At 47.5% G+C, this 25,565-nt stretch overlaps 1 protein-coding gene across 2 annotated transcripts in view; it reads left to right on the forward strand.

The window, feature by feature from the left end:
• The window catches only part of PTPRN (protein tyrosine phosphatase receptor type N), a 328,193-nt gene that overhangs the window by 127,108 nt on the left and 175,520 nt on the right, over positions 1-25,565 (forward strand). For both annotated transcript variants that reach the window (XM_069227162.1, XM_069227164.1), the window contains exons 4-6: positions 11,918-12,023; positions 15,364-15,667; positions 16,653-17,067. In XM_069227162.1, coding sequence (XP_069083263.1) covers positions 11,918-12,023; positions 15,364-15,667; positions 16,653-17,067 — 825 coding nt within the window. The remainder of the gene's footprint in view (positions 1-11,917; positions 12,024-15,363; positions 15,668-16,652; positions 17,068-25,565) is intronic.

Here is a 25,565-nt window from a genome sequence, read left to right on the forward strand (position 1 = left end):
TTGTCATAAAAATAAAGTACCTTTATTTTTAGTATATCTGTGTATTGTGTTTTCTTATGATATTGTGCATATGACACTAGTGGTACTGTAGGAGCTTCACTCGTCTCCTAGTTCAGCCTAAGCTGCTCTGCTAAGCTACCATTATCTATCAGCCTAAGCTGCTAGACACCCTATACACTAATAATGGATAACTGGGCCTGGTGCAAGGTGTAAGTACCCCTAGGTACTCACTACAAGCCAGTCCAGCCTCCTACATTGGTTGTGCAGTGGTGGGATAAGTGCTCTGTAACTTCTTAGCTCTAGCGCCTTGAGACCCGCACGGGTGAGTAGCACGCTTTATAAATGTTAATGATTTGATTTGATTTACCACTTTTGTCATTGTACTTTTCATAAGAGAAAAATATACAAAACAAGTTCAGTGTATGTACACCTAACCAAAAAGTTTTGCATTTCTTTTCTCACTTCTTTTCTAAAGTGCTGAAAAGTACCTCTAACTTTCTAAAAAGTTCTTAAAAAGTTTTTAAAGTTTTTTTTTTGTCTTTCTAAAAGTTCTGAAAAACTTTTTCTTCACTTTTTCTGTCACTTAAACACTGTCTAAAATGTCTGGCACAGGCCAAACTGTTGATCTGTTCAAACTTGCTTATGATAACCTTAGCTGGAAAGAAGCAAGGAGTCTCTGCATAGATAGAGGTTTAAGTGTAGGGAAGAATCCTTCTAGAGAACTGTTAGTGAATATGCTTATTGAACAGGATAAGGCCACAGCTGGCACTCCTGTTGAAAAGTTAGCTGATGGTTCCCACTCTGACTCTGGGGCTCCCCTAACTAAAGAAGTGGGAGGGAAACTTCCAAGCCTGCCCCCTAGCAGACAACCTAGCATAGTTGGAACTGATGTTGAGTCACATCATACAGATAGTGTGGTCTCACATCCCAGTAAGAGTATTCCTTCTCATCATAGTAGAAGTGCTGTTTCTGTGAGCCAAGCTGTTAGGGTGCCTTCTGTTAGGGACAGGTCTCCTTCTGTCCTTTCTCATCATACTTCTGTTTCTAGACATGTCCCTCCCACCCACCCTGATGACAGACTGTTAGAAAGGGAGCTCAATAAATTGAGAGTGGAACAAACCAGACTGAAGCTCAAGAAGCAACAGCTGGATTTGGATAGACAGTCCTTTGAACTAGAAAAAGAAAGACAGAAATTGGGTTTAGAAACCCATGGTGGCAGCAGCAGTATTCCCAATAGTCATCCTGCAAAAGAGCATGATTCTAGGAATCTGCACAATATAGTTCCCCCTTATAAGGAGGGGGATGACATTAACAAGTGGTTTGCTGCACTTGAGAGGGCCTGTGTTGTACAGGATGTCCCTCAAAGGCAGTGGGCTGCTATCCTATGGCTATCATTTATATCATTTAGTGGAAAGGGTAGGGATAGGCTCCTTACTGTGAAAGAAAGTGATGCCAATAATTTTACAGTTCTTAAGAATGCACTCCTGGATGGTTATGGCTTAACCACTGAACAGTACAGGATCAATTTCAGAGAGACCAAAAAGGAGCCTTCACAAGACTGGGTTGATTTTGTTGACCATTCAGTGAAGGCCTTGGAGGGGTGGTTACATGGCAGTAAAGTTACTGATTATGAAAGCCTGTATAACTTGATCCTGAGAGAGCATATTCTTAATAATTGTGTGTCTGATTTGTTGCACCAGTGCTTGGTGGACTCTGATCTGACCTCTCCCCAAGAATTGGGAAAGAAGACAGACAAATGGGTCAGAACAAGGGTGAACAGAAAAGTTCATACAGGTGGTGACAAGGATGGCAAGAAGAAAGATGGTGAAAAATCTCAAGATAAGCATGGGGATAAGGGTAAAACCAAAGATCCCACTTCAAATCTTAAACACTCTTCAGAGGGTGGGGATAAAACAAATTCTTCCTCTTCTTCTCAACCTGCACACATTAAAAAGCATTGGTGCTTTGTGTGTAAAAACAGAAGCCATAGGCCAGGGGATAAGTCCTGTCCAGGTAAACCCCCTGAGCCTACCACCACTAATACATCAAGCTCTAGTGCCCCTAGCAGTAGTGGTACTAGTGGTGGGACTGCTGGCAACAGTCAAGTTAAGGATGTAGTTGGGTTCACTTATGGGTCCATAATAGAAACTGGGGTAGTCAGTCCCAAGACAGTTTCTGTCACACCTAGTGGCATTGGCCTTGCCACACTGGCTGCTTGTCCCCTTACAATGGATAAGTACAGGCAGACAGTTTCAATAAATGGTGTTGAGGCCTTGGCCTACAGGGACACTGGTGCCAGTATCACTTTGGTGACTGAAAACCTAGTGGCTCCTGAACAACACATCATTGGACAACAGTATAACATTATTGATGTCCATAGCTCCACTAAGTTTCTTCCCTTAGCTATAATTCAGTTTAGTTGGGGTGGAGTTACTGGCCCTAAGAAGGTGGTGGTATCACCTAGCTTACCTGTAGACTGTCTCTTAGGTAATGACCTAGAGGCCTCAGGTTGGGCTGATGTAGAGTTTTATGCCCATGCAGCCATGCTGGGCATCCCAGAGGAATTGTTCCCTCTCATTTCTACTGAAATGAAAAAGCAAATGAGAGAAGGCCTGAAAACTCAGGATCCCTCTCCATCAACAGGTAAAAAGGGTATCACAGTATCCCCTAACCACCCTGCCATTCAGGATACCATTCCTGTGGTAGGAGAAACCTCTCCTGGGGTGGCACCTGTTCCAAGGGAAGCATCAGGTGGCAAAGCTGTACTCCCTGAGGTAGAAGTACCTCTCTGTGGGATAACTAACATTGGTGAGAAAAAGAGCACCATTTTAGTTAACATGGAGCATCCCTCCAACCCTCCCAGAGAAACTTTAGTGCAGAAACTCTGCACTGCCTCACAACACTTAGGACAGCATCCCTGCCCTAGTGTGGAGCTCATAGGACAGTATCCCAGCCCTGCTCCAACTCAAGAGAAACAGCATCCCTGTTCTCTCTTCCAGCCATATGGACAAAGTTTTTGCCCAGCTATGGCTTTTCTGAGACAGTATCCCTGTCTGGCATTTCCATCACTACAAATAGGTTCAGTGGACAATTCCCACTGCTCTAAACTAAAACTTACTGATAGAACCTCTGAAAATACATCTTCACATTGTTGCTTAGCTAAAAAACTTCAAACAGGGTGGTTTACATCCCCACAGGGAAGTAACCATATAGTGGATGATAAAGGGAGTAACCAGTCTATTGCAGAGCTACTCTCTACTTATCACCACTTAGACAATAAAGTCTCAACTGGCCAAGGTTAGCCTTATTGTCCTTCGTTTGGGGGGGGGTTGTGTGAGAAAGTAGCCTCTTTCTAGCCTTGTTACCCCCACTTTTGGCCTGTTTGTGAGTGTATGTCAGGGTGTTTTCACTGTCTCACTGGTATCCTGCTAACCAGGGCCCAGTGCTCATAGTGAAAACCCTATGTTTTCAGTATGTTTGTTATGTGTCACTGGGACCCTGCTAGTCAGGACCCCAGTGCTCATAAGTTTGTGACCTATAGGTATGTGTTCCCTGTGTGATGCCTAACTGTCTCACTGAGGCTCTGCTAACCAGAAACTCAGTGGTTATGCTCTCTTCTTTCAAATTGTCACTAACAGGCTAGTGACCAATTTTACCAATTTACATTGGCTTACTGGAACACCCTTATAATTCCCTAGTATATGGTACTGAGGTACCCAGGGTATTGGGGTTCCAGGAGATCCCTATGGGCTGCAGCATTTCTTTTGCCACCCATAGGGAGCTCTGACAATTCTTACACAGGCCTGCCACTGCAGCCTGAGTGAAATAACGTCCACGTTATTTCACAGCCATTTTACACTGCACTTAAGTAACTTATAAGTCACCTATATGTCTAACCTTTACCTGGTAAAGGTTGGGTGCTAAGTTACTTAGTGTGTGGGCACCCTGGCACTAGCCAAGGTGCCCCCACATTGTTCAGGGCCAATTCCCTGGCCTTTGTGAGTGCAGGGACACAATTACACGCGTGCACTACATATAGGTCACTACCTATATGTAGCTTCACAATGGTAACTCTGAATATGGCCATGTAACATGTCTATGATCATGGAATTGCCCCCTCTATGCCATCCTGGCATAGTTGGCACAATCCCATGATCCCACAGGTCTGTAGCTCAGACCTGGGTACTGCCAAACTGCCTTTCCCGGGGTTTCCCTGCAGCTGCTGCTGCTGCCAACCCCTCAGACAGGTTTCTGCCCTCCTGGGGTCCAGCCAGGCCTGGCCCAGGAAGGCAGAACAAAGGACTTCCTCAGAGAGAGGGTGTTACACCCTCTCCCTTTGGAAAATGGTGTTAGGGCTGGGGAGGAGTAGCCTCCCCCAGCCTCTGGAAATGCTTTCATGGGCACAGGTGGTGCCCATTTCTGCATAAGCCAGTCTACACCGGTTCAGGGACCCCTCAGCCCTGCTCTGGCGCGAAACTGGACAAAGGAAAGGGGAGTGACCACTCCCCTGCACCTCCCCTGGGAGGTGCCCAGAGCTCCTCCAGTGTGCTCCAGACCTCTGCCATCTTGGAAACAGAGGTGCTGCTGGCACACTGGACTGCTCTGAGTGGCCAGTGCCAGCAGGTGACGTCAGAGGTGCCTTCTGATAGGCTCCTTCAGGTGTTGCTAGCCTATCCTCTCTCCTAAGTAGCCAAACCCTCTTTTCTGGCTATTTAGGGTCTCTTTCTTTGGGGATTCCTTAGATAACGAATGCAAGAGCTCATCCGAGTTCCTCTGCATCTCTCTCTTCACCTTCTGCCAAGGAATCGACTGCTGACCGCGCTGGAAGCCTGCAAAACTGCAACAAAGTAGCAAAGATGACTACTGCAACTCTGTAACGCTGATCCTGCCGCCTTCTCGACTGCTTTCCTGGTGGTGCATGCTGTGGGGGTAGTCTGCCTCCTCTCTGCACTAGAAGCTCCGAAGAAATCTCCCGTGGGTCGACGGAATCGTCCCCCTGCAACCGCAGGCACCAAAGAACTGCATCACCAGTACCCTGGGTCTCCTCTCAGCACGACGAGCGAGGACCCCTGAATCCAGCAACTCTGTCCAAGTGACTCCCACAGTCCAGTGACTCTTCAGTCCAAGTTTGGTGGAGGTAAGTCCTTGCCTCCCCACGCCACACTGCATTGCTGGGAACCGCGACTTTTGCAGCAACTCCGGCCTCCGTGCACTTCCGGCGGAAATCCTTTGTGCACAGTCCAGCCTGGGTCCACGGCACTCTAACCTGCATTGCACGACCTCCTAAGTTGTCCTCCGGCGACGTGGGACTCCTTTGTGCGACTTCCGGTGAGCACCGTTTCACTCCACTTCGTAGTGCCTGTTCCGGCACTTCTGCGGGTGCTGCCTGCTTCTGAGAGGGCTCCTTGTCTTGCTCGACGCCCCCTCTGTCCCCAGACACAATTGGCGACATCCTGGTCCCTCCTGGGCCACAGCAGCATCCAAAAACCCTAACCGCACGACTTGCAGCTAGCAAGGCTTGTTTGCGATCTTTCTTCAGGAAAACACTTCTGCACGACTCTCCACGGCGTGAGGGATCCGTCCTCCAAAGGGGAAGTTCCTAGCCCTTGTCGTTCCTGCAGAATCTTCAGCTTCTACTGTCCAGTAGCAGCTTCTTTGCACCCACAGCTGGCATTTCCTGGGCATCTGCCCATCTCTGACTTGCTTGTGACTTTTGGACTTGGTCCCCTTGTTCCACAGGTACCCTCGTTTGGAAATCCATCGTTGTTGCATTGCTGATTTGTGTCTTTCCTGCAGAATTCCCCTATCACGACTTCTATGTCCTGTGGGGAACTTTAGTGCACTTTGCACTCACTTTTCAGGGTCTTGGGGTGGGCTATTTTTCTAACCCTAACTGTTTTCTTACAGTCCCAGCGACCCTCTACAAGGTCACATAGGTTTGGGGTCCATTCGTGGTTCGCATTCCACTTTTGGAGTATATGGTTTGTGTTGCCCCTATCCCTATGTGTCCCCATTGCATCCTTTTGTAACTATACATTGTTTGCACTGTTTTCTAAGACTATACTGCATATTTTTGGTATTGTGTACATATATCTTGTGTATATTTGCTATCCTCATACTGAGGGTACTCACTGAGATACTTTTGGCATATTGTCATAAAAATAAAGTACCTTTATTTTTAGTATAACTGTGTATTGTGTTTTCTTATGATATTGTGCATATGACACTAGTGGTACTGTAGGAGCTTCACTCGTCTCCTAGTTCAGCCTAAGCTGCTCTGCTAAGCTACCATTATCTATCAGCCTAAGCTGCTAGACACCCTATACACTAATAAGGGATAACTGGGCCTGGTGCAAGGTGCAAGTACCCCTTGGTACCCACTACAAGCCAGTCCAGCCTCCTACACTCCCTCTACCATAGCTCCAGATTTGTGCGTTTCTGTGGCTCACACCAGGATATGCAAAAGCTCCCTCTATTTTATCTCCAGATTAGTGCATTGCTGCAGCTCACACCAGGTTATGATAAAGCTCCCTCTATTTTATCTCCAGACTAGTGCATTGCTGTGGCTCACACCTGTTTATGATAAAGCTCCCTCTATTTTAGCCCCAGATTAGTGTGTTGCTGCGCTCACACCTGGTTGTGATAAAGCTCCCTCTATTTTAGCTCCAGATTAGTGCATTGCTGCAGCTCACACCTGGTTTAGATAAAGCTCCTTCCATCGTAGCTCCAGATTAGTGTGTTGCTGAGGCTCACACTAGGTTTTGATAAAGCTCCCTCTATTGTAGCTCCAGATTAGTGCATTGCTGTAGCTCATACCTGGTTATGATAAAGTTCCCTCCATCGTAGCTCCAGATTAGTGCATTGCTGTAGTTTATACCTGGTTTTGATAAAACTCCCTCTATTTTAGCTCCAGATTAGTGCATTCCTGCAGCTCACTCCTGGTTATGATAAAGCTCCCTCCATCATAGCTCCAAATTAGTGCATTGCTGCAGCTCACACCAGGTTATGATAACGCTCCCTATATTTTAGTCCTAGATTAGTGCATTGCTGCAGCTCACATCTGTTTTTGATAAAGCTCCCTCTATTTTAGCTCCAGATTAGTGCATTGATGCACCTCCCACCAGGTTATGATAAAGCTCCCTCCATCGTAGCTCCAGATTAGTGCATTGCAGCAGCTCACACCGGGTTATGATAAAGCTCCCTATATTTTAGTCCTAGATTAGTGCATTGCTGCAGCTCACATCTGTTTTTGATAAAGCTCCCTCTATTTTAGCTCCAGATTAGTGCATTGATGCACCTCCCACCAGGTTATGATAAAGCTCCCTCCATCGTAGCTCCAGATTAGTGCATTGCTGCAGCTCACACCTGGTTATGATAAAGCTCCCTCCATCGTAGCTCCAGATTAGTGCATTGCTGCAGCTCACACCAGATTATGATAAAGCTCCCTCTATTTTAGCTCCAGAATAGTGCATTGCTGCAGCTCACACCGGGTTATGATAAAGCTCCCTCTATTTTAGCTCCAGATTAGTGCATTGATGCGGCTCACACCAGGTTATGATGAAGCTCCCTCCATCGTAGCTCCAGATTAGTGCATTGATGCACCTCACACCTGGTTTTGATAAAACTCCCTCTATTTTAGCTCCAGATTAGTGCATTGCTGGAGCTCACACTGGGTTATGATAAAGCTCCCTTCATTTTAGCTCCTGATAATGACACTGCTGCAGCTGACACCTGTCGTGATAAAGTTCCATCTAACAGTAGAACACCAAGAATTACTGCAGTTTGTGCCAGGTAAAGCTCCCTCTATTGGAGTACGAGATTAGGAAACTATGTCAACATATACTAGGTTATGATAAAGCACCTTTAACGGAGCTCAAGTTCATGATATTAATTCCACACAGACCATGTCATGATAAAGTTCCTTCTAATGGAGCTCTAGATTGGTACAATCCTGAAGCTCTCATCAGGGTTTTGATTACGTTCTGTCTAACATTTCTGCACCAGGACATTGCACACCAGTTTAACATAAAGTTCCTTGAGTGGAATTCACGATCACGATATTCATTCCACACAGACTATGTCGTGATAAAGTTGACTCTATTGGAGCTCTAGATCTGTACAATCCTGAACTCTCACCAGGGTTTGAAAAAGTTCTGTCTAACGTTTCTGCACCAGGACATTGCACACCAGGTTAACATAAAGCACCTTAAATGGAGCTCAAGATCACGATATTCATTCCACACAGACCGTGTCATGATAAAGTTCCCTCTAATCCAGCTCCAGATTGGTACATTCCTAGAGCTCTCACCGGGGTCTGATAAAGTTCTGTCTAACATTACTGCACCAGGACATTGCACATCAGGTTATCATAATGTCCCTTTAACTGAGATAAAGAGCACGATATTCATTTACTACAGCCCTTGTCGTGATAGCGTTGTCTTTAACAGACTCCAGATCAGCAAGGTCCTCCAGCTCACCCCTGGCTATGATAAAGTTCCTTGTAAAAGATTGGCTTTGGGCTTTGTATGGCATGCTTTCTCCCTCCTGGGTGTGTCCAGTATGTACAGGCTCCGTGCCCCCGACCCACCGTGCATGGCTGATGCGCATGCGCACCAGAGGAGGCGCAGGAGCAGGCCCTGTGGTTCCTGCGCAGTCTACGCCTGTTCCCAGTCTTCCTGCAGAAAGCACTCCCTGTACCCAATACTGATTCTCCCAGAATCGAGGAACAGGGCCCGGGGATTGGCCACATCCTGCCCTAAGAAGCCACTCTGTACCCTCTCCATCCAGGCTCAGATAGGGCCCTGGATCAGGCGAGTGGCTTTCACCCGCACAGTCTGGGTGCCCCTAGCGCCTACTTCCCAAGCGTCGTGCAGCAGGCGCTGCCGTTTAGCCAAACACAGTCACCCTGCCGCATGTCCAGCAGGCACAGTGCGCGGGGCGTGCGCTTTCAACACGCGCAGCAGCCTGCCCAGAGCCCGTGGAGGGTGGCCCTCGGTGGGCACAGCAGGCAGTGGGCACAGGGCATTGCCAGCAGCCACAGCGCACATTCTGGCCTCAGGTTCCATGTTCCAGGCAGTATTTGCATCTTGCGGCGCCATCCGTGGGTGGCCGCTGCCGACGGGAGGTGGCAGGAGTGGGCTGGTTGCTCAGAGACGTTTTAAGGCATGAGCAGAGTGCACCCCCTCCTTTCAGGGGGTCCCCGATTGATCCACTCTGTTCTACAGACAGTCCTTCCCTGATGAGCTTGAATAATCCTTCAACACATATTGTTTAAAATGTTATTTTCCTTTCATTTATTTGTAATACCTGTGACGTATGGGAGCCTATCACAGACATTCTGCAGAGAAATGCTGTGTTTAGGTTTCTCAGCATCGTGCAACAGCCATAAACATGTAGTTTATATCTAAACTGGACCTCACGTGTGATAAATTGGGGGGGTCACAGATGTTATTTGCAGTAATATTAGTGAGCGGCTGCTGTGTTACAATATTGAAAACACGTCACTGTTCTTGAACATCAGCTATAAACACATTTAGAACCTGGACCAGTGAGTGCGATTGTCCTGTCCTGGCCGAAGAGGGAACCAAAGAGATGAAACTGGGTCATAAACTCAAAGCTGTTCGGAGCAGGGGCCCCTAAAATATGTTTGGCACAGTGCCCCCCGAAATCCTTAAGATATGCCTGGTTAGCCTGCGAGAGCCCCGAGATTTCTAATATGCACGATGAGAAAAATAGCCTCCGCAGCCAGCGAGATTCGTTTAAACATTTAATTACCCTCCACCAGCTGCAGAATTAATGAACATTTCACAAATATTCAAACAATTAAACGCCTTTTTCTAATGCCAACTTCTTCAAAACCACAGAACGGATTTACATTAAACCAAACAAAATTCTATGTATTTCAGTAAAGTGCTAACTCATGTTTGGTGCAGAAGCCGAGAGGAAAAATCCCTGTGGGGCTTCAAAGGGCAAAGGTCAAGGGACAAAGGTCACGGCCATATTTCTATCAGATTTGTCAAGCAGAACCAAAGTTTTAGCAAACCACCAAGGAAATATGTACATGGCCATAGCGCCACTGGAGCATTAGTTATTGTGATGCTTGGCGCTGTGCACTGCGTCGTATTTACCACCTGGTAAATATGGGCCCGCTGACGCAGTTTTCTGCAGCAAAGAGGCATGCAATGGGTGTTGCTGTGGGGATTCCACCGCAACACCCATTGTTTTTTACGCTGCCCCAGTTTACAAGGAGGCGTAAATCTGTAACAACGCCAAAAAAGAACATTACCCCAGGGGTGGAGTTAGCATGACGCAATAAGGAGAAATGCTTTAATTTGTCCTAATTTTTGCTTTTTCTATCTGTGCTGCATTCTGCAAAGGCCATAAATGATTGTTTATGTGCAGGAAGTTGTCCCTTCCTGCACATTAACAATCATTCAATAATGACTATTTGCTACTTCTACGTGTGCTGCATTCTGCAGTACACATAGAAGTGCCAAATCGCCATTGTAGATTGTTTATGTCAATCAATCAATCAATCAAAAAAAATGTGTAGAGCGCGCTACTCACCCGTGAGGGTCTCAAGGTGCTGAGGAGGGAAACGGGGGGGGGCAGGGAGGGTCACTGATCGAACAACCATGTCTTGAGGTTCTTTCTGAAGACCAGTAGGTCCTTGGTTTTGCAAAGGTCGGTGGGGAGGGAGTTCCAGGTTTTGGTGGCGAGGTAGGAGAACGACCTGCCTCCTGTGGTGGGGCATTGGATGCGGGGGACTGTGGCTAGGGCGAGGTCGGCTGATCGGAGGTTGCGTGTGGGAGTGTGGAAGTTAACTCTTTCATTGAGGTAGGTTGGGCCGGTGTTGTGGAGGGATTTGTGTGCGTGGATGAGGAAGAGGTAGAGGTACCTTCCCGCATGTAAACAACCCCGCAGTGCAGATATCCTTGCACTATGATGCAAGGATGCCTGCTTTGGCAGCTAAATTTAGCGCCGGTGCAGGGGGGAACACAGGGGTGCACCGTATTTTTGTAAATACAGCGCATTCATGCTTTTCGGAACTGACCCAGTGTGGGGCTTCCATATTTGGCGCAGTGCCGCGCTGCGCCTCTTCCTTGTAAATATGCCCCCAAATATGCCAGCGTATAACCCTTTGCAGCCTTCTTGCAATGCGCACATATCAAGAACTACTTAATGGGTTGGAACCAAAGCAGGCAATGGATCTGCCTAGGGCGGGGTCTGTCTGTCGCGGAATGTGATGTAATTCTGTTCAGTGGTGTTTGCTCTACCACAGACCGGAATATACCACTAGCACTACAATGGGAACGCTGCTTTTGCACCTCAGCATTCTCTCCTCTGAACCAATCTGCACGCAAGTGGAAAGGAAGGGGCTTAGATGAGGCGTCCAGCGGGTGGACTGCGAAGCTTTCTGCAGATTTATCAAATGGAGCTAAAGGCATCACATACTCTCCATGGACTAACGGCCAATAACTGCAGCGTCAAGATTCTGTTTTTCAGACGCTTTTCTTAAGTTACTGTTATACTCTTTTTTCCAATTAGTAATTTTTATTTTGGTGATTGTATTAAATTCTTTCTGTGATTGTATGATTTCTGTTTTTCTGATAGGTTAATTTGTTTGTTTCAAGTTTTCTCGTGGACTGTTTTCTTTGGTGATTGATTACATACGTTTTTATGGTGGAATTATTTTCTGTTTGTGATTGGATAAGTTCCTGTTTTATGTTTCGTTGGATATTTTTGACTGATTGACTCCCTTTCTTGAGGGAATATTTTTTTTAAATAATTAGAATATTACCTTTTGTGTCTTACTGATTTGTATTTTTTATTGTTTTAGTTACAATTATAATTGCATTATGTTCTCTTTTGGAAATGGTTTATTTCATTCTTTGTTTGCTTGGTCCCTGTTTTGCAGGATTCTCATGGAGGGATGATCTCACCCAGCAGGTGATCGCACAGGAGATGGATGGCATCCCAAAGCTCCGCTCCCAACCCCCCCAAGATCCCCTCATGGAAAAGAGGTACTGACCCTTGCCTGAAGCTTCACGAGTGACTGTGGGATGGTTCCGTGCCAGGTGGTGGACAGGCTGGACACTCTTTGGTGTCTATGTTCCTTGTTCCTGGACACTGGCTGTGGAGCCATCTTCTGACCAGGATAGAGCAATGAGTGCTATGAGTGAAGGAAGGTTGTTTATATCTCAGCCCTTTGCTCAGCGGTAGCTATGCTTTGAAGGCAGCTTTGCTCTCGCAGTCAAACCCCTGTGACATAAGCCTGACTGAGGTAGACCTGTGTCAAGGGTTGTTCCAGTCCAACAGAGGTACACCTGTGATAGAAACCTGTGCGAGGTAGTCCTGTGTTAAAGGTTGTTACAGCCTTCCAGAGATAATCCTGTGATAGAAGCCTGTGTGAGGTAGCCTATGTAAAAGGTTGTTCCAGTACCATGGAGATAATCCTGTGATAGAAGCCTGTGTGTGGTAGTCCTATGTTAAAGGTTGTTCTAGTACCATGGAGATAATCCTGTGATAGAAGCCTGTGTGAGGTCGCCTATGTAAAAGGTTGTTCCAGTACCATGGAGATAATCCTGTGATAGAAGCCTGTGTGTGGTAGTCCTATGTTAAAGGTTGTTCTAGTACCATGGAGATAATCCTGTGATAGAAGCCTGGCTGTGGTAGAACTGTGTTGAAGGTTTTCACAGTGCTATGGAGACAGTCCTGTGATAGAAACCTGTCTGAGGTAGTCCTGTCGTAAAGGTTGTTAAAGTTCTATGGAGGTAACCCTGTGGTAGAAGCCTGTGCGAGTTAGTACTGTGTTAAAGGTTGTCACAGTTCCATGTAGCTAATCCTGTGATAAAAGCCTGTGTGAGGTAGTCCTGTATTAAAGGTTGTTACAGTTCCATGTAGCTAATCCTGTGATAAAAGCCTGTCTGAGGTAGTCCTGTGTTAAAGGTTGTTACAGTCATATGGAGATAATCCTGTGATAGAAACCTGTGTGAGGTAATCCTGGATTAAAGGTTGTTCCAGTCCTATGGAGATAATCCTGTGATAGAAGCTTCTCTGAGGTATTCCTGGGGTGAAGGTTGTTCCAATCCTAAAGAGATAATCCTGTGATAGAAGCCTGTGTGTGGTAGTCCTGTGTTGAAGGTTGTTGCAGCCCTAAGGAGATAATCCCATGATAAAAAACCTTTGTGAGGTAGTCCTGTGTTGAAGGTTGTTACAGTCCTATGGTGACAATCCTGTGATAGAGGTCTGTGTGAGGTAGTCCTGTGTTAAAGGTTGTTACAGTTCTATGTAGCTATGTAGCTAATCCTGTGATAGAATCTTTTCTGAGGTAGTCCTGTGGTGAAGGTTGTTCCAGTCCTAAAGAGATAATCCTGTGATAGAAACCCGTGTGAGGTAGGCCTGTGTTGAAGGGTGTTCCAGTACCATGGAGATAACCGTGTGATAGAAGCCTGTCTGTGGTAGAACTGTGTTGAAGGATTTTACAGTGCTATGGAGATAATCCTGTGATAGAAACCTGTGTGAGGTAGTCCTGGATTAAAGGTTGTTTCTAATACTATGGAGATAATCCTGTGATAGAAGCTTCTCTGAGGTAGTCCAGTGGTGAAGGTTGTTCCAGTCCTAGAGAGTTAATCCTGTAATAGAAACATGTGTGAGATAGTCATGAATTAAAGGTTGTTACAGGCTTGCAGAGATGATAATTCTGTGATAAAAACATGTGTGAGATAGTCCTGTGTTGAAGGTTGTTACAGTCCTAAAGAGATAATCCTGTGATAGAAGCCTGTGTGAGGTAGTCCTGTGTTGAAGGTTGTTACAGTCCTAAAGAGATAATCCTGTGATAGAAGCCTGTCCTAGGTTTCCTGTGTTGAAGGTTGTTACAGTCCTATGGCGATAATCCTGTGAAAGAAGCATTGCTGATGTCCCACAGACATCCCTGTGAGGGAGACAAGGCTGATGTCCCACAGACATCCCTGTGAGAGAGACAGTGCTGATGTCCCACAGACATCCCTGTGAGGGAGGCAAGGCTGATGTCCCACAGACATCCCTGTGAGGGAGACAAGGCTGATGTCCCACAGACATCCCTGTGAGGGAGACAGTGCTGATGTCCCACAGACATCCCTGTGAGGGAGACAAGGCTGATGTCCCACAGACATCCCTGTGAGGGAGACAGTGCTGATGTCCCACAGACATCCCTGTGAGGGAGACAAGGCTGATGTCCCACAGACATCCCTGTGAGGGAGGCAAGGCTGATGTCCCACAGACATCCCTGTGAGGGAGACAAGGCTGATGTCCCACAGACATCCCTGTGAGGGAGACAGTGCTGATGTCCCACACACATCCCTGTGAGGGAGTCTGTGCTGATGCCCATTATATCCCTGTGATGGGGGCAGGGTTGGTTTACTATTGCCCAGACTCTGTGATCATGCCCAGTAGGAGGGTGCATAAGGTTAGCAGTTCAAAATGCAACTCATTACATGAAAACACACATTTGTGTGCATACATCAAAATGTAAAAAATTAAACAAGCAGATATACTGCTCTCTTATCTTGCTTAAGCTGTGTTCGTCCTCACTCGGTGTGCTGATGCACGGTAACTGCACCTCAATGGTCATGGCTTGTGGCATGGAAACACTTCCCATATAGGCTCAAAGCAAAGACAGCACACATCCAGCCACACTCACGCGGGGTAGCATCCGTGTAGCTACTCGCGTGGATGAGCGCTTCAGCGCATTATATGGCGGCAGGAAGCGCTATACAGTGCTACCATATAATACTGTCCACCAGCGGTTCCCAGCCTGGGGTACAGGGACCCCTGGGGGTCTGCGAAGTGTCCACAAAAAATGAACTCATATTAACAGATTAATAAAGTGTATATACATAAAGGGGCTAAATGTACAATTTAAAATTTAAAATTTAAAAAAGTAAATGTCAAGGATTTTGAAATTAAGTCAGTGTCCTTAGATTGATTCGCGGGAGCACTGCAAGTGCATCAACCAGGATACAGTATGGACGATGTGTGGCTTCAAATGAATTTAGAAAAGATCTAACCTTCCTATTAAAATGTTAAATGTTTACTTTTTTATTTTATGTGCACATAAAAAAAATGTGTTTTCGTTTGATGAATGCTTGTTTCTGTATTTTTTGTGCATTGTTTTGCGGTTCAAATCAACAATGTTTAGGCCGGGGTCCACCACTTCCAGCAATAACTCAGAGGGGGGTCCCCGGATTCCAATAATGATCCAGTTGGGGTCCCCGGTTCCAGTAATGATAAAATGGGGGTCCACGGAAGTCAAACGTTTAGAAACCACTGCAATCCCTGATCCATCACTTTACCCAAGACATCACACCCTGCTTTGCATTGCAGGTTGTCTCTCCTGCTGGCCTCTTTTCCACGACGCCTGCTACCCACTGACTCGGAGAAGACCAGCTCGGGTCTCAAATACCCAGATCCGAGGCTTAAAGGACCGACGGTGGCATTGGGTAATGATTTATACCCAGCACAGCGACTCAAGGTTCCGATGGCCAACAGAGCACAGTACCCTAGCCCGCTGCTGCCCAGCTCCTCAGAGCGCCTACTCCCATCCCTGCTCCAGCAGTACTTGGACTACATGCTGCTGACTTCACAGCCGGTCGGGGAGTCCCTGCTGAAGCCCTCCGCCTATCGCAAGGTGAGCCGCCACAGTCTTTTCCTGCAGCGACAAAATGGGGAATGAGGAGCCTGAGATGAGGCAGGGAATACCCAGGGTGCTGGAATGGCCTGTGTGACACTGGGAGGGATTCCTCCTGCCCAGGAGGTGTGAGTAAAGGAGTGATATGGATACTGGAGCAGCCGCCTCATGGATAATCTTGGAAATGTATTTAATACTAGGTTTCCATCATTCACTTTCCTGACTTTACATCTTTTTCTAAAATGTATGAATGAATAGGAAAAAGATGAGGACCTTGTCACAGAAGCAGGGTTTGAAGCTCTCTGCCTCTGCGGGTGGTTTACTCATGGTTTTCCTGCTTTCCTCAGAGCTATAGAATGCAGACAAAGGGCCCTATTCACAAAGGTAAAGTTTGACCAAAAGTCTAACTTTACTACTTTTCAGTATTCACAATGGTAAAGTTTGACCAACAGTCTAACGTTTCTACTTTTCGGTATTCACAAAGGGAAAGTTTGACCAGAAGTCCAACTTAGACCAGAAGTCAAACTTTACTACTTTTTGGTATTTACAAAGGTAAAGTTTGACCAGAAGTCTAACTTTACTATTAGTAAAGTTAGACTTTTTGTCTAACTTTACCCTTGTGAATATTGAAAAGTAGTAAAGTTAGACTTTTGATCTAAGTTAGGTCTTGGTCTAATTTGCCCTTGTGAATACTGAGAAGTGAAGTTAGACTTTTAGTCTAACTTTACCTTCGTGAATCGGGCTCAAAGATTTTACCCCAGGAACCAGGCTACTTAGAAGTATTGTTACATGTTCCATTGTTGTGGCTGTTCCGAAGCTCCTTTTTAGACTGTAAAATTGTATATTTCCCTCAGGTTTTCCAGAACAATCTGGGTGAGTTCTCTGTGATTGCATTATTTTGTTTCCAAGTCTCTACTCACTAATAGAATGCTTTAAACCACGCAACAGCCTTGATTCTGCTCTTTCCATTTTCTTCTGGTTGTAGCTGAATTTTCAAGTGGATTCGGGGCGCACAGGTCCCCTGAAACTCGCTTCCCTTTCCGCGGGCTTTCCACCTGAGCAGAGGGTTGAGCCTGCACCCCCTTTTGTCAGAGCAGGATCCCCACAATTCAAGGCCTCAACGTGGACCGGAGCTCTCTCTTCGTACCTGAAGCAGCCGGGTCAGCCTGACTCCATCCCTCAGGACCTGGCATCTTTGTACCTGCCCCGAGAGAAGCCTGAGAGAGGGAGCACCTCTGCCAGCAGGGCACAACCAGTGGCCATGAAGGAGCCTCGCGACTATGACAACAGCGACCGCCCCATAGATTTCCCAGAGGCCTACGATGACCACAGCCTTGACTACATGGGAGACAGAGACCAGCAGCCAGGCCTGGACCTCAGGTCTGCTGGACAAGACACAGGTAATTTGCAGTTTTTACCAGCTTAAACACATAAGAGCACTTACCATCTTCATATCTGAGCACCTATCATTGTCCTCTATGTATCTCTGATTAACAACTGGTTTATAGCGCCTTGACACCTACAGGTATTTGCTGTGCTTTATAAATCTTGTTCAAATAAAACTGTCCTCAGTATACTTCTGAGCTGCTACCAACTGTGTACACCTCCGAGCACATATCATCCCTCCAAATAACTGAGCACCTACCATTGTCGTATATACGCCTAGGATTAGCTGAGCAACTACCCTTGTCAGTATATCTCTGATGACCTACTGTCACTACTAACCTCTGACCATCTCCCAATATCCTCTACATACCTCTAAGATACCCCACCGTTCTTCTTCAGATTCCTCTGAGCACATAAGCTCCGCTCAGTATTCTTCTGAGCATCCGCAGTCCATCCACACATCTAAGAACAAGCTCTTCTCCACTACATACCTCTGAGATACCCCACTGTTCTTCTCCAGATACCTCTGAGCATCTCCCAGTATCCACTACATACCTCTGAGATACCCCACCGTTCTTCTCCAGATTCCTCTGAGCACATAAGCTCTGCTCAGTATTCTTCTAAGCATCCACAGTGCCTCCACACCTCTAAGCACAAGCCCTTCTCCCCTATATACCTCTGAGCACCTCCTGCCCCTTTCACTGTAGGTCGTAGCATCTATCAGCAAGTCTGAGCATCTATCAGCCTCCTCTATATACCTTTAGGGTGAGGTTACAAGGCACCCAGCCCGAAGAGAATTTTCCTTAACCTGGACCAAGAAGCATAAATCAACCAAAGGGAAATAAACATTTACAGAGGGTTCTGCAGAATTATTCCCTACATTTCCAACCCAACTCTAGTTACAGTACACACAATAGCAAATGTAATGGCACACTACTGTCTTCCTCTGTACCTCTCACCGACTATCATCCTCCTCTGTACCCCTACCACCTTCCATCTCCAGTCATCTTCCATGCTATGCGCTACCTTTGAGCACCTACCATGCTCCTCTGTGCTCTTGAGTATCTTCTATCCTTCTCTATGGCTCTGATCCCCCACCATTGTCCTCTATACCACCTCCACTACACCTGCCATTGTCCTCTATACCACAGAGCACATTCTATCATCTGCTATCCTTTCCATCCTCCTCTATACCCCGGGCACCGTCCTTCCTCAGGTACACCTTTCATCCTACTCTATACCTCAGAACACCTTCTATGCTCACTACACCTGCCATCGTCCTCCATACCCCAGAGCACATTTTATCATCTGCTACCCTTTCTATCCTCCTATATACCCTGAGCACCGTCCATCCTCAGGTACACCTTCCATCCTCCTCTATACCTCAGAACACCTTCTATGCTCACTACACCTGCCATCGTCCTCCATACCCCAGAGCACATTCTATCATCTGCTACACCTTCCATCCTCCTCAATACCCTGAGCACCGTCCATCCTCAGGTACACCTTCCGTCCTCCTCAATACCCTGAGCACCGTCCATCCTCAGGTACACCTTCCATCCTCCTCAATACCCTGAGCACCGTCCATCCTCAGGTACACCTTCCGTCCTCCTCTATACCTCAGAACACCTTCTATGCTCACTACACCTGCCATCGTCCTCTATACCCCACAGCACATTCTATCATCTGCTACCCCTTCCATCCTCCTCTATACCCTGAGCACGGTCCATCCTCAGATACACCTTCCATCCTCCTCTATACCTCAGAACATCTTACATGCTCACTACACCTGCCATCGTCTTCACATTCTATCACCTGCTACACCTTCCATCCTCCTCTATACCCTGAGCACCGTCCATCCTCAGATACACCTTCCATCCTCCTCTATACCTCTGAGCACCTTCTATGCTCACTACACCTGCCATCGTCCTCTATACCCCAGAGAACATTCTATCATCTCCTATCCTTTCCATCCTCCTCTATACCCTGAGCACCGTCCATCCTCAGGTACACCTCCCATCCTCCTCTATACCTCACAACACCTTCTATGCTCAGTACACCTGCCATCATCCTCTATACCCCATAGCACATTCTATCATCTGCTACACCTTCCATCCTCCTCTATACCCTGAGCACCGTCCATCCTCAGGTACACCTTCCATCCTCCTCTATACCTCAGAACACCTTCTATGCTCACTACACCTGCCATCGTCCTCTATACCCCAGAGCACATTCTATCACCTGCTACACCTTCCATCCTCCTCTATACCCTGAGCACCGTCCATTCTCAGATACACCTTCCATCCTCCTCTATACCTCAGAACACCTTGTATGCTCACTACACCTGCCATCGTCCTCCATACCCCAGAGCACATTCTATCATCTGCTACCCCTTCCATCCTCCTCTATACCCTGAGCACCGTCCATCCTCAGGTACACCTTCCATCCTCCTCTATACCTCAGAACACATTCTATGCTCACTACACCTGCCATCGTCCTCTATAACACAGAGCACATTTTATCTAGTAGAGAATTGTGGCTCAATGGTTAGAGCGGCAGACCCTGATGCAGAAATCTGGCCCGGTACCAGGGTTCAATTCCCGCCTCAGCGGGTCTTGGGCTCAATTTCCTCTGACCTGATAATTCTCACATCAGTGCCTAATCTAATTCATGGGTCCCGCTCTGTAACTCTGGGCAATAGCTTGCTTAATCTCCACAACGGCCCCAACAGCGCTGGGATTCCTGGCTTCACCTTGGAGGTTGCCCAGGAGTGGGCACCTCACAGGGAAAAGCCAGGAGGGGTTCCACAGCGGTATGCGTACAGCGCCTTGAGACCCTAACGGGTGAGTAGTGCGCTATACAAGTACGAAGTTTACAGTTTATCATCTGCTACCCCTTCCATCCTCCTCTATACCCTGAGCACCGTCCGTCCTCAGGTACACCTTCCGTCCTCCTCTATACCCCAGAACACCTTCTGTGCCCACTACACCTACCATCCTTTTCTATACCCAGAGCACCTTCTATCCTCTACTAAACCTTCCATCCTCCTCTATACCCTGAGCACCGTCTATCCTCAGATACATCTTCCATCCTCCTCTGTACCTCACAACACCTTCTATGCTCACTACACCTACCATCCTTTTCTATACCCCAGAGCACCTTCTATCCTCCACTGCACCTTCTATCCTCCACTACACCTTTCATCCTCCTCTATACCCAGAGCATCTTCTATCCTCCACTACACATTCCATCCTCCACTACACCCCAGAGCACCTTCTATCCTCCAATACATCTTGCCTCCTCCTTTATACCAAAGAGCACCTTGTATCCTCCACTACACCTACCATCCTCCTCTATACCCCAGAGCACCTTCTATCCTCCACTACACCTACCATCCCCCTCTATACACCAGAGAACATTCTATCCTCCTTTATATCCCAGAGCATCTTCTATCCTCCACAACACCTTCCATCCTCCTCTGTACCTCAGAGCACCTTCTATCCTCCACTACACCTTCCATCCTGCTCTATTCCTCAGAGCACCTTCTATCCTCCACTACACCTTTCATCATCCTCTATACCTCAAAGCATTGTCTATCCTTCCATACACCTTCCATCCTCCTTTACAAACCAGAACACATTCTGTCCTCCACTACACCTTCCATCCTCCTCTATAACCCACTGCACCTTCTATCCTTCACCACGCATTGCATTCTCCTCTATACCCCAGAGCACCTTCTATCCTCCACTACACCCACATCCTTCTCTATACCCCAGAGCATCTTCTATCCTCCAATACACATTCCATCCTCCACTACACCCCATAGCACCTTCTATCCTCCAATACATCTTCCCTCCTCCTTTATACCACAAAGCACCTTTTATCCTCCACTACACCTTCCACCATCCTCTATACCTCAGAGCACCTTCTATCCTCAGCGACACCTTCCATCCTCCTCTACACCCCAGAGCACTGTATATCCTCCACCACACCTTCCACCCTCCTCTATACCCCAGAGCACCTTCTATCCTCCACTACACATTCCATCCTCCACTACACCCCAGAGCACCTTCTATCCTCCACTACACCTACCATCCTCCACAATACCACAGAGCACCCTCAATTCTCCTCAATACCCCAGAGCACCTTCTATCCTCCAATACATCTTCCCTCCTCCTCTATACCACAAAGCACCTTCTATCCTCCACTACACCTTCCATCCTACTCTATACCCAGAGCACCTTCTATCATCCACCACACCTTCTATGCTCCTGTGTACCTCAGAGCACCTTCTATCCTCCTCTAGGTCTTCCGTTCTCCACTATACCACACAGCACCTTCTATCATCCACTGCACCTTCCCTTCTCCTCTTTACCCCAGAGCACCTTCTATCCTCCACTACATCTTCAGTCCTCCTCTATACCTGAGACCACCTTCTATCCTCTGCTATATCTACCATCATCCTCTGTACCCCAGAGCACCCTCCATTCTCCTCTATGGCTTTCGTCACTAGTCATCAATCTCTGTACCTCTGAACTCCTGCCATCTTTGTCTATGACTCTGAGCACCTACTAGCTAGGATCACCTTCCATCATCTGCTACAGCTGTAGTCACCTACCATCCTCCTCTCTGCCTTTAAGAACCTTCCATCCTTCTCTAAGCCTCTAGGCATCTACCCAGCAAAGACCACCCTCCTATATACCTCAGGGCAGCTTTCATTCCTAGCTACTTGTAAGGAAATGCCTCCTTGGCATGGTTATCCCCTGACTTTTTGCCTTTGCTGATGCTAAGTTTTGATTTGAAAGTGTGCTGAGGCCTGCTAACCAGGCCCCAGCACCAGTGTTCTTTCCCTAACCTGTACTTTTGTTTCCACAATTGGCACACCCTGGCATCCAGGTAAGTCCCTTGTAACTGGTACCCCTGGTACCAAGGGCCCTGATGCCAGGGAAGGTCTCTAAGGGCTGCAGCATGTCTTATGCCACCCTGGGGACCCCTCACTCAGCACAGACACACTGCTTGCCAAGCTTGTGTGTGCTAGTGAGGACAAAACGACTAAGTCGACATGGCACTCCCCTCAGGGTGCCATGCCAACCTCACACTGCCTACAGGTATAGATAAGTCACCCCTCCAGCAGGCCTTACAGCCCTAAGGCAGGGTGCACTATACCATAGGTGAGGCCATAAGTGCATGAGCACTATGCCCCTACAGTGTCTAAGCAAAACCTTAGACATTGTAAGTGCAGGGTAGCCATAAGAGTATATGGTCTGGGAGTCTGTCATGCACGAACTCCACGGCACCATAATGGCTACACTGAAAACTGTGAAGTTTGGTATCAAACTTCTCAGCACAATAAATGCTCACTGATGCCAGTGTACATTTTATTGTAACATACACCCCAGAGGGCACCTTAGAGGTGCCCCCTGAAACCTTAACCGACTACCCGTGTAGGCTGACTGGTTTTAGCAGCCTGCCACACTCCAGACATGTTGCTGGCCACATGGGGAGAGTGCCTTTGTCACTCTGTGGCTAGTAACAAAACCTGTACTGGGTGGAGATGCTTATCACCTCCCCCTGCAGGAACTGTAACACCTGGCGGTGAGCCTCAAAGGATCACCCCCTTTGGTACAGCACCCCAGGGCATTCCAGCTAGTGGAGTTGCCCGCCCCCTCCGGCCACGGGCCCACTTTTGGCGGCAAGGCCGGAGGAGATAATGAGAAAAACAAGGAGGAGTCACTGGCCAGTCAGGACAGCCCCTAAGGCAACCTGAGCTGAGGTGACTCTGACTTTTAGAAATCCTCCATCTTGCAGATGGAGGATTCCCCCAATAGGGATAGGAATGTGCCCCCCTCCCCTCAGGAGGAGGCACAAAGAGGGTGTAGCCACCCTCAGGGCTAGTAGCCATTGGCTACTAACCCCCCAGACCTAAACACACCCCTAAATGTAGTATTTAGGGGCTACCCAGAACCTAGGAACTCAGATTCCTGCAACCTAAGAAGAAGAGGACTGCTAAGCTGAAAAATCCTGCAGAGAAGACAGAGACACCAACTGCTTTGGCCCCAGCTCTACCGGCCTGTCTCCCCACTTCTAAAGACACTGCTCCAGCGACGCTCTCCCCAGGGACCAGCGACCTCTGAAGCCTCAGAGGACTGCCCTGCATCTAGAAGGACCAAGAACTCCCAAGGACAGCGGCTCTGTTCACCAAAGACTGCAACTTTGTAACAAAGGAGCAACTTTAAAACAACTCGTGTTTCCCGCCGGAAGCGTGAGACTTGGCACTCTGCATCCGACGCCCCTGGCTCGACTTGTGGAGAACAAACACTTCAGGGAGGACTCCCCGGCGACTGCGAGACCGTGAGTAGCCAAAGTTGCCCCCCCTGATCCCCCACAGCGACGCCTGCAGAGGAATCCAGAGGCCCCACCTGACCGCAACTGCCTGCTTCTAAGATCCGACGCCTGGTAAAGACTCTGCACCCGCAGCCCCCAGGGCCTGAAGGATCCGACCTCCAGTGCAGGAGCGACCCCCAGGTGGTCCTCTCCCTTGCCCAGGTGGTGGCTACCCCGAGGAGCCCCCCCCCCCCCTTGCCTGCCTGCATCACTGAAGAGACCCCTTGGTCTCCCAATGCTTTCTATTACAAACCCGACGCCTGTTTGCACACTGCACCCGGCCGCCCCGTGCCGCTGAGGGTGTACTTTCTGTGTGGACTTGTGTCCCCCCCGGTGCCCTACAAAACCCCCCTGGTCTGCCCTCCGAAGACACGGGTACTTACCTGCTGGCGGACTGGAACCGGGGCACCCCCTTCTCCATTGAAGCCTATGCGTTTTGGACACCACTTTGACCTCTACACCTGACCGTCCCTGAGCTGCTGGTGTGGTAACTCTGGGGTTGCTCTGAACCCCCAACGGTGGGCTACCTTGGACCCAAACTTGAACCCCGTAGGTGGTTTACTTACCTGCAAAAACTAACAAACTCTTACTCCCCCCAGGAACTGTTGAAAATTGCACTGTGTCTAGTTTTAAAATAGCTATATGTGATTTATGTGTAGACTGTATATGCTATTTTGCTAATTCAAAGTTCCTAAAGTACCTACCTGCAATACCTTTCATTTGAAGTATTACATGTAAATCTTGAACCTGTGGTTCTTAAAATAAACTAAGAAAATATATTTTTCTATACAAAAACCTATTGGCCTGGAATTGTCTCTGAGTGTGTGTTCCTCATTTATTGCTTGTGTATGTACAACAAATGCCTAACACTACTCCTTTGATAAGCCTACTGCTCGACCACATTACCACAAAATAGAGCATTAGAATTATCTCGTTTTGCCACTATCATACCTCTAAGGGGAACCCTTGGACTCTGTGCATACTATTCCTTACTTTGAAATAGTGCATACAGAGCCATCTTCCTACATTGGTGGATCAGCGGTGGGGTACAAGACTTTGCATTTGCTGGACTACTCAGCCAATACCTGATCACACAATTAAATTCCAAAAATTGTCATTAGAAACAGATTTTTGAAATTTGAGCTATTTTTCTAAATTTTTAGAAGTCCTGCTAGGGCCTTGTGTTAGTCCTGTTAGCATTTATTTTAGAGTTTAAAAGTTTTGTAAAGGTTTGAATTAAGTTCTAGAGATAGTTTTAGATTCTTAAAAAGCATTCCAACTTTAAGAAACATAGGGGGTCATTCCGACTGCAGCGCCGCCATGGAGGATTCCTTTGGCCAGTGGAAACCGCTGGTTCCCCTTTTCTGACCGCGGCTTTACCGCCACGGTCAGAATTGGCCAGGAAGCACCGCCAGCCTGTTGGCGGTGCTTCCACGGTCCCCGGCCCTGGCGGTCCGGAATGACCCCCATAATGTCTAATGCAGAAGAGAATGTGATGGAACTCGACCTCACACCTTACCTCCATCTTAGAATGAGGGAGCTAAGGTCTCTCTGCAAATTAAAAAATATTAAAGCTGGCATAAACCCTTCCAAAATACAGCTCCAGGAGCTGTTGGCAGAGTTTGCCAAAGCCAACCCCTCTGAGGATGACCTCCCAGAGGGGGAAGTTAGTGATGTGGAGGAGAATTCCCCCCCTCCAGTCCTAATTAGGGAGATCAAGCCCTGTCTCCAACTGTGATAGTCAGAGATGCTGCTTCCCTCACAGGAGGGTCCAGCACCTCTGTAATCACTGAGGATAGCCTCAGTGAAGATGACCTCCTGTTAGCCAGGATGGCCAAAAGATTGGCTTTAGAGAGACAGCTCCTAGCCATAGAAAGGGAAACACAAGAGATCGGTTTTGGTCCCATCCATGGTGGCAGCAACATAAATAGGGTCAGAGATTCTCCTGACATGTTAAAAATCCCTAAAGGGATTGTAACTAAATATGAAGATGGTGATGACATCACCAAATGGTTCACAGCTTTTGAGATGGCTTGTGCAACCAGAAAAGTAAACAGATCTCACTGGGGTGCTCTCCTTTGGGAAATGTTCACTGGAAAGTGTAGGGATAGACTCCTCACACTCTCTG

The sequence above is a fragment of the Pleurodeles waltl genome, chromosome 3_2, assembly GCF_031143425.1.
Source record: "Pleurodeles waltl isolate 20211129_DDA chromosome 3_2, aPleWal1.hap1.20221129, whole genome shotgun sequence".
NCBI classification, from domain to species: domain Eukaryota; kingdom Metazoa; phylum Chordata; class Amphibia; order Caudata; family Salamandridae; genus Pleurodeles; species Pleurodeles waltl.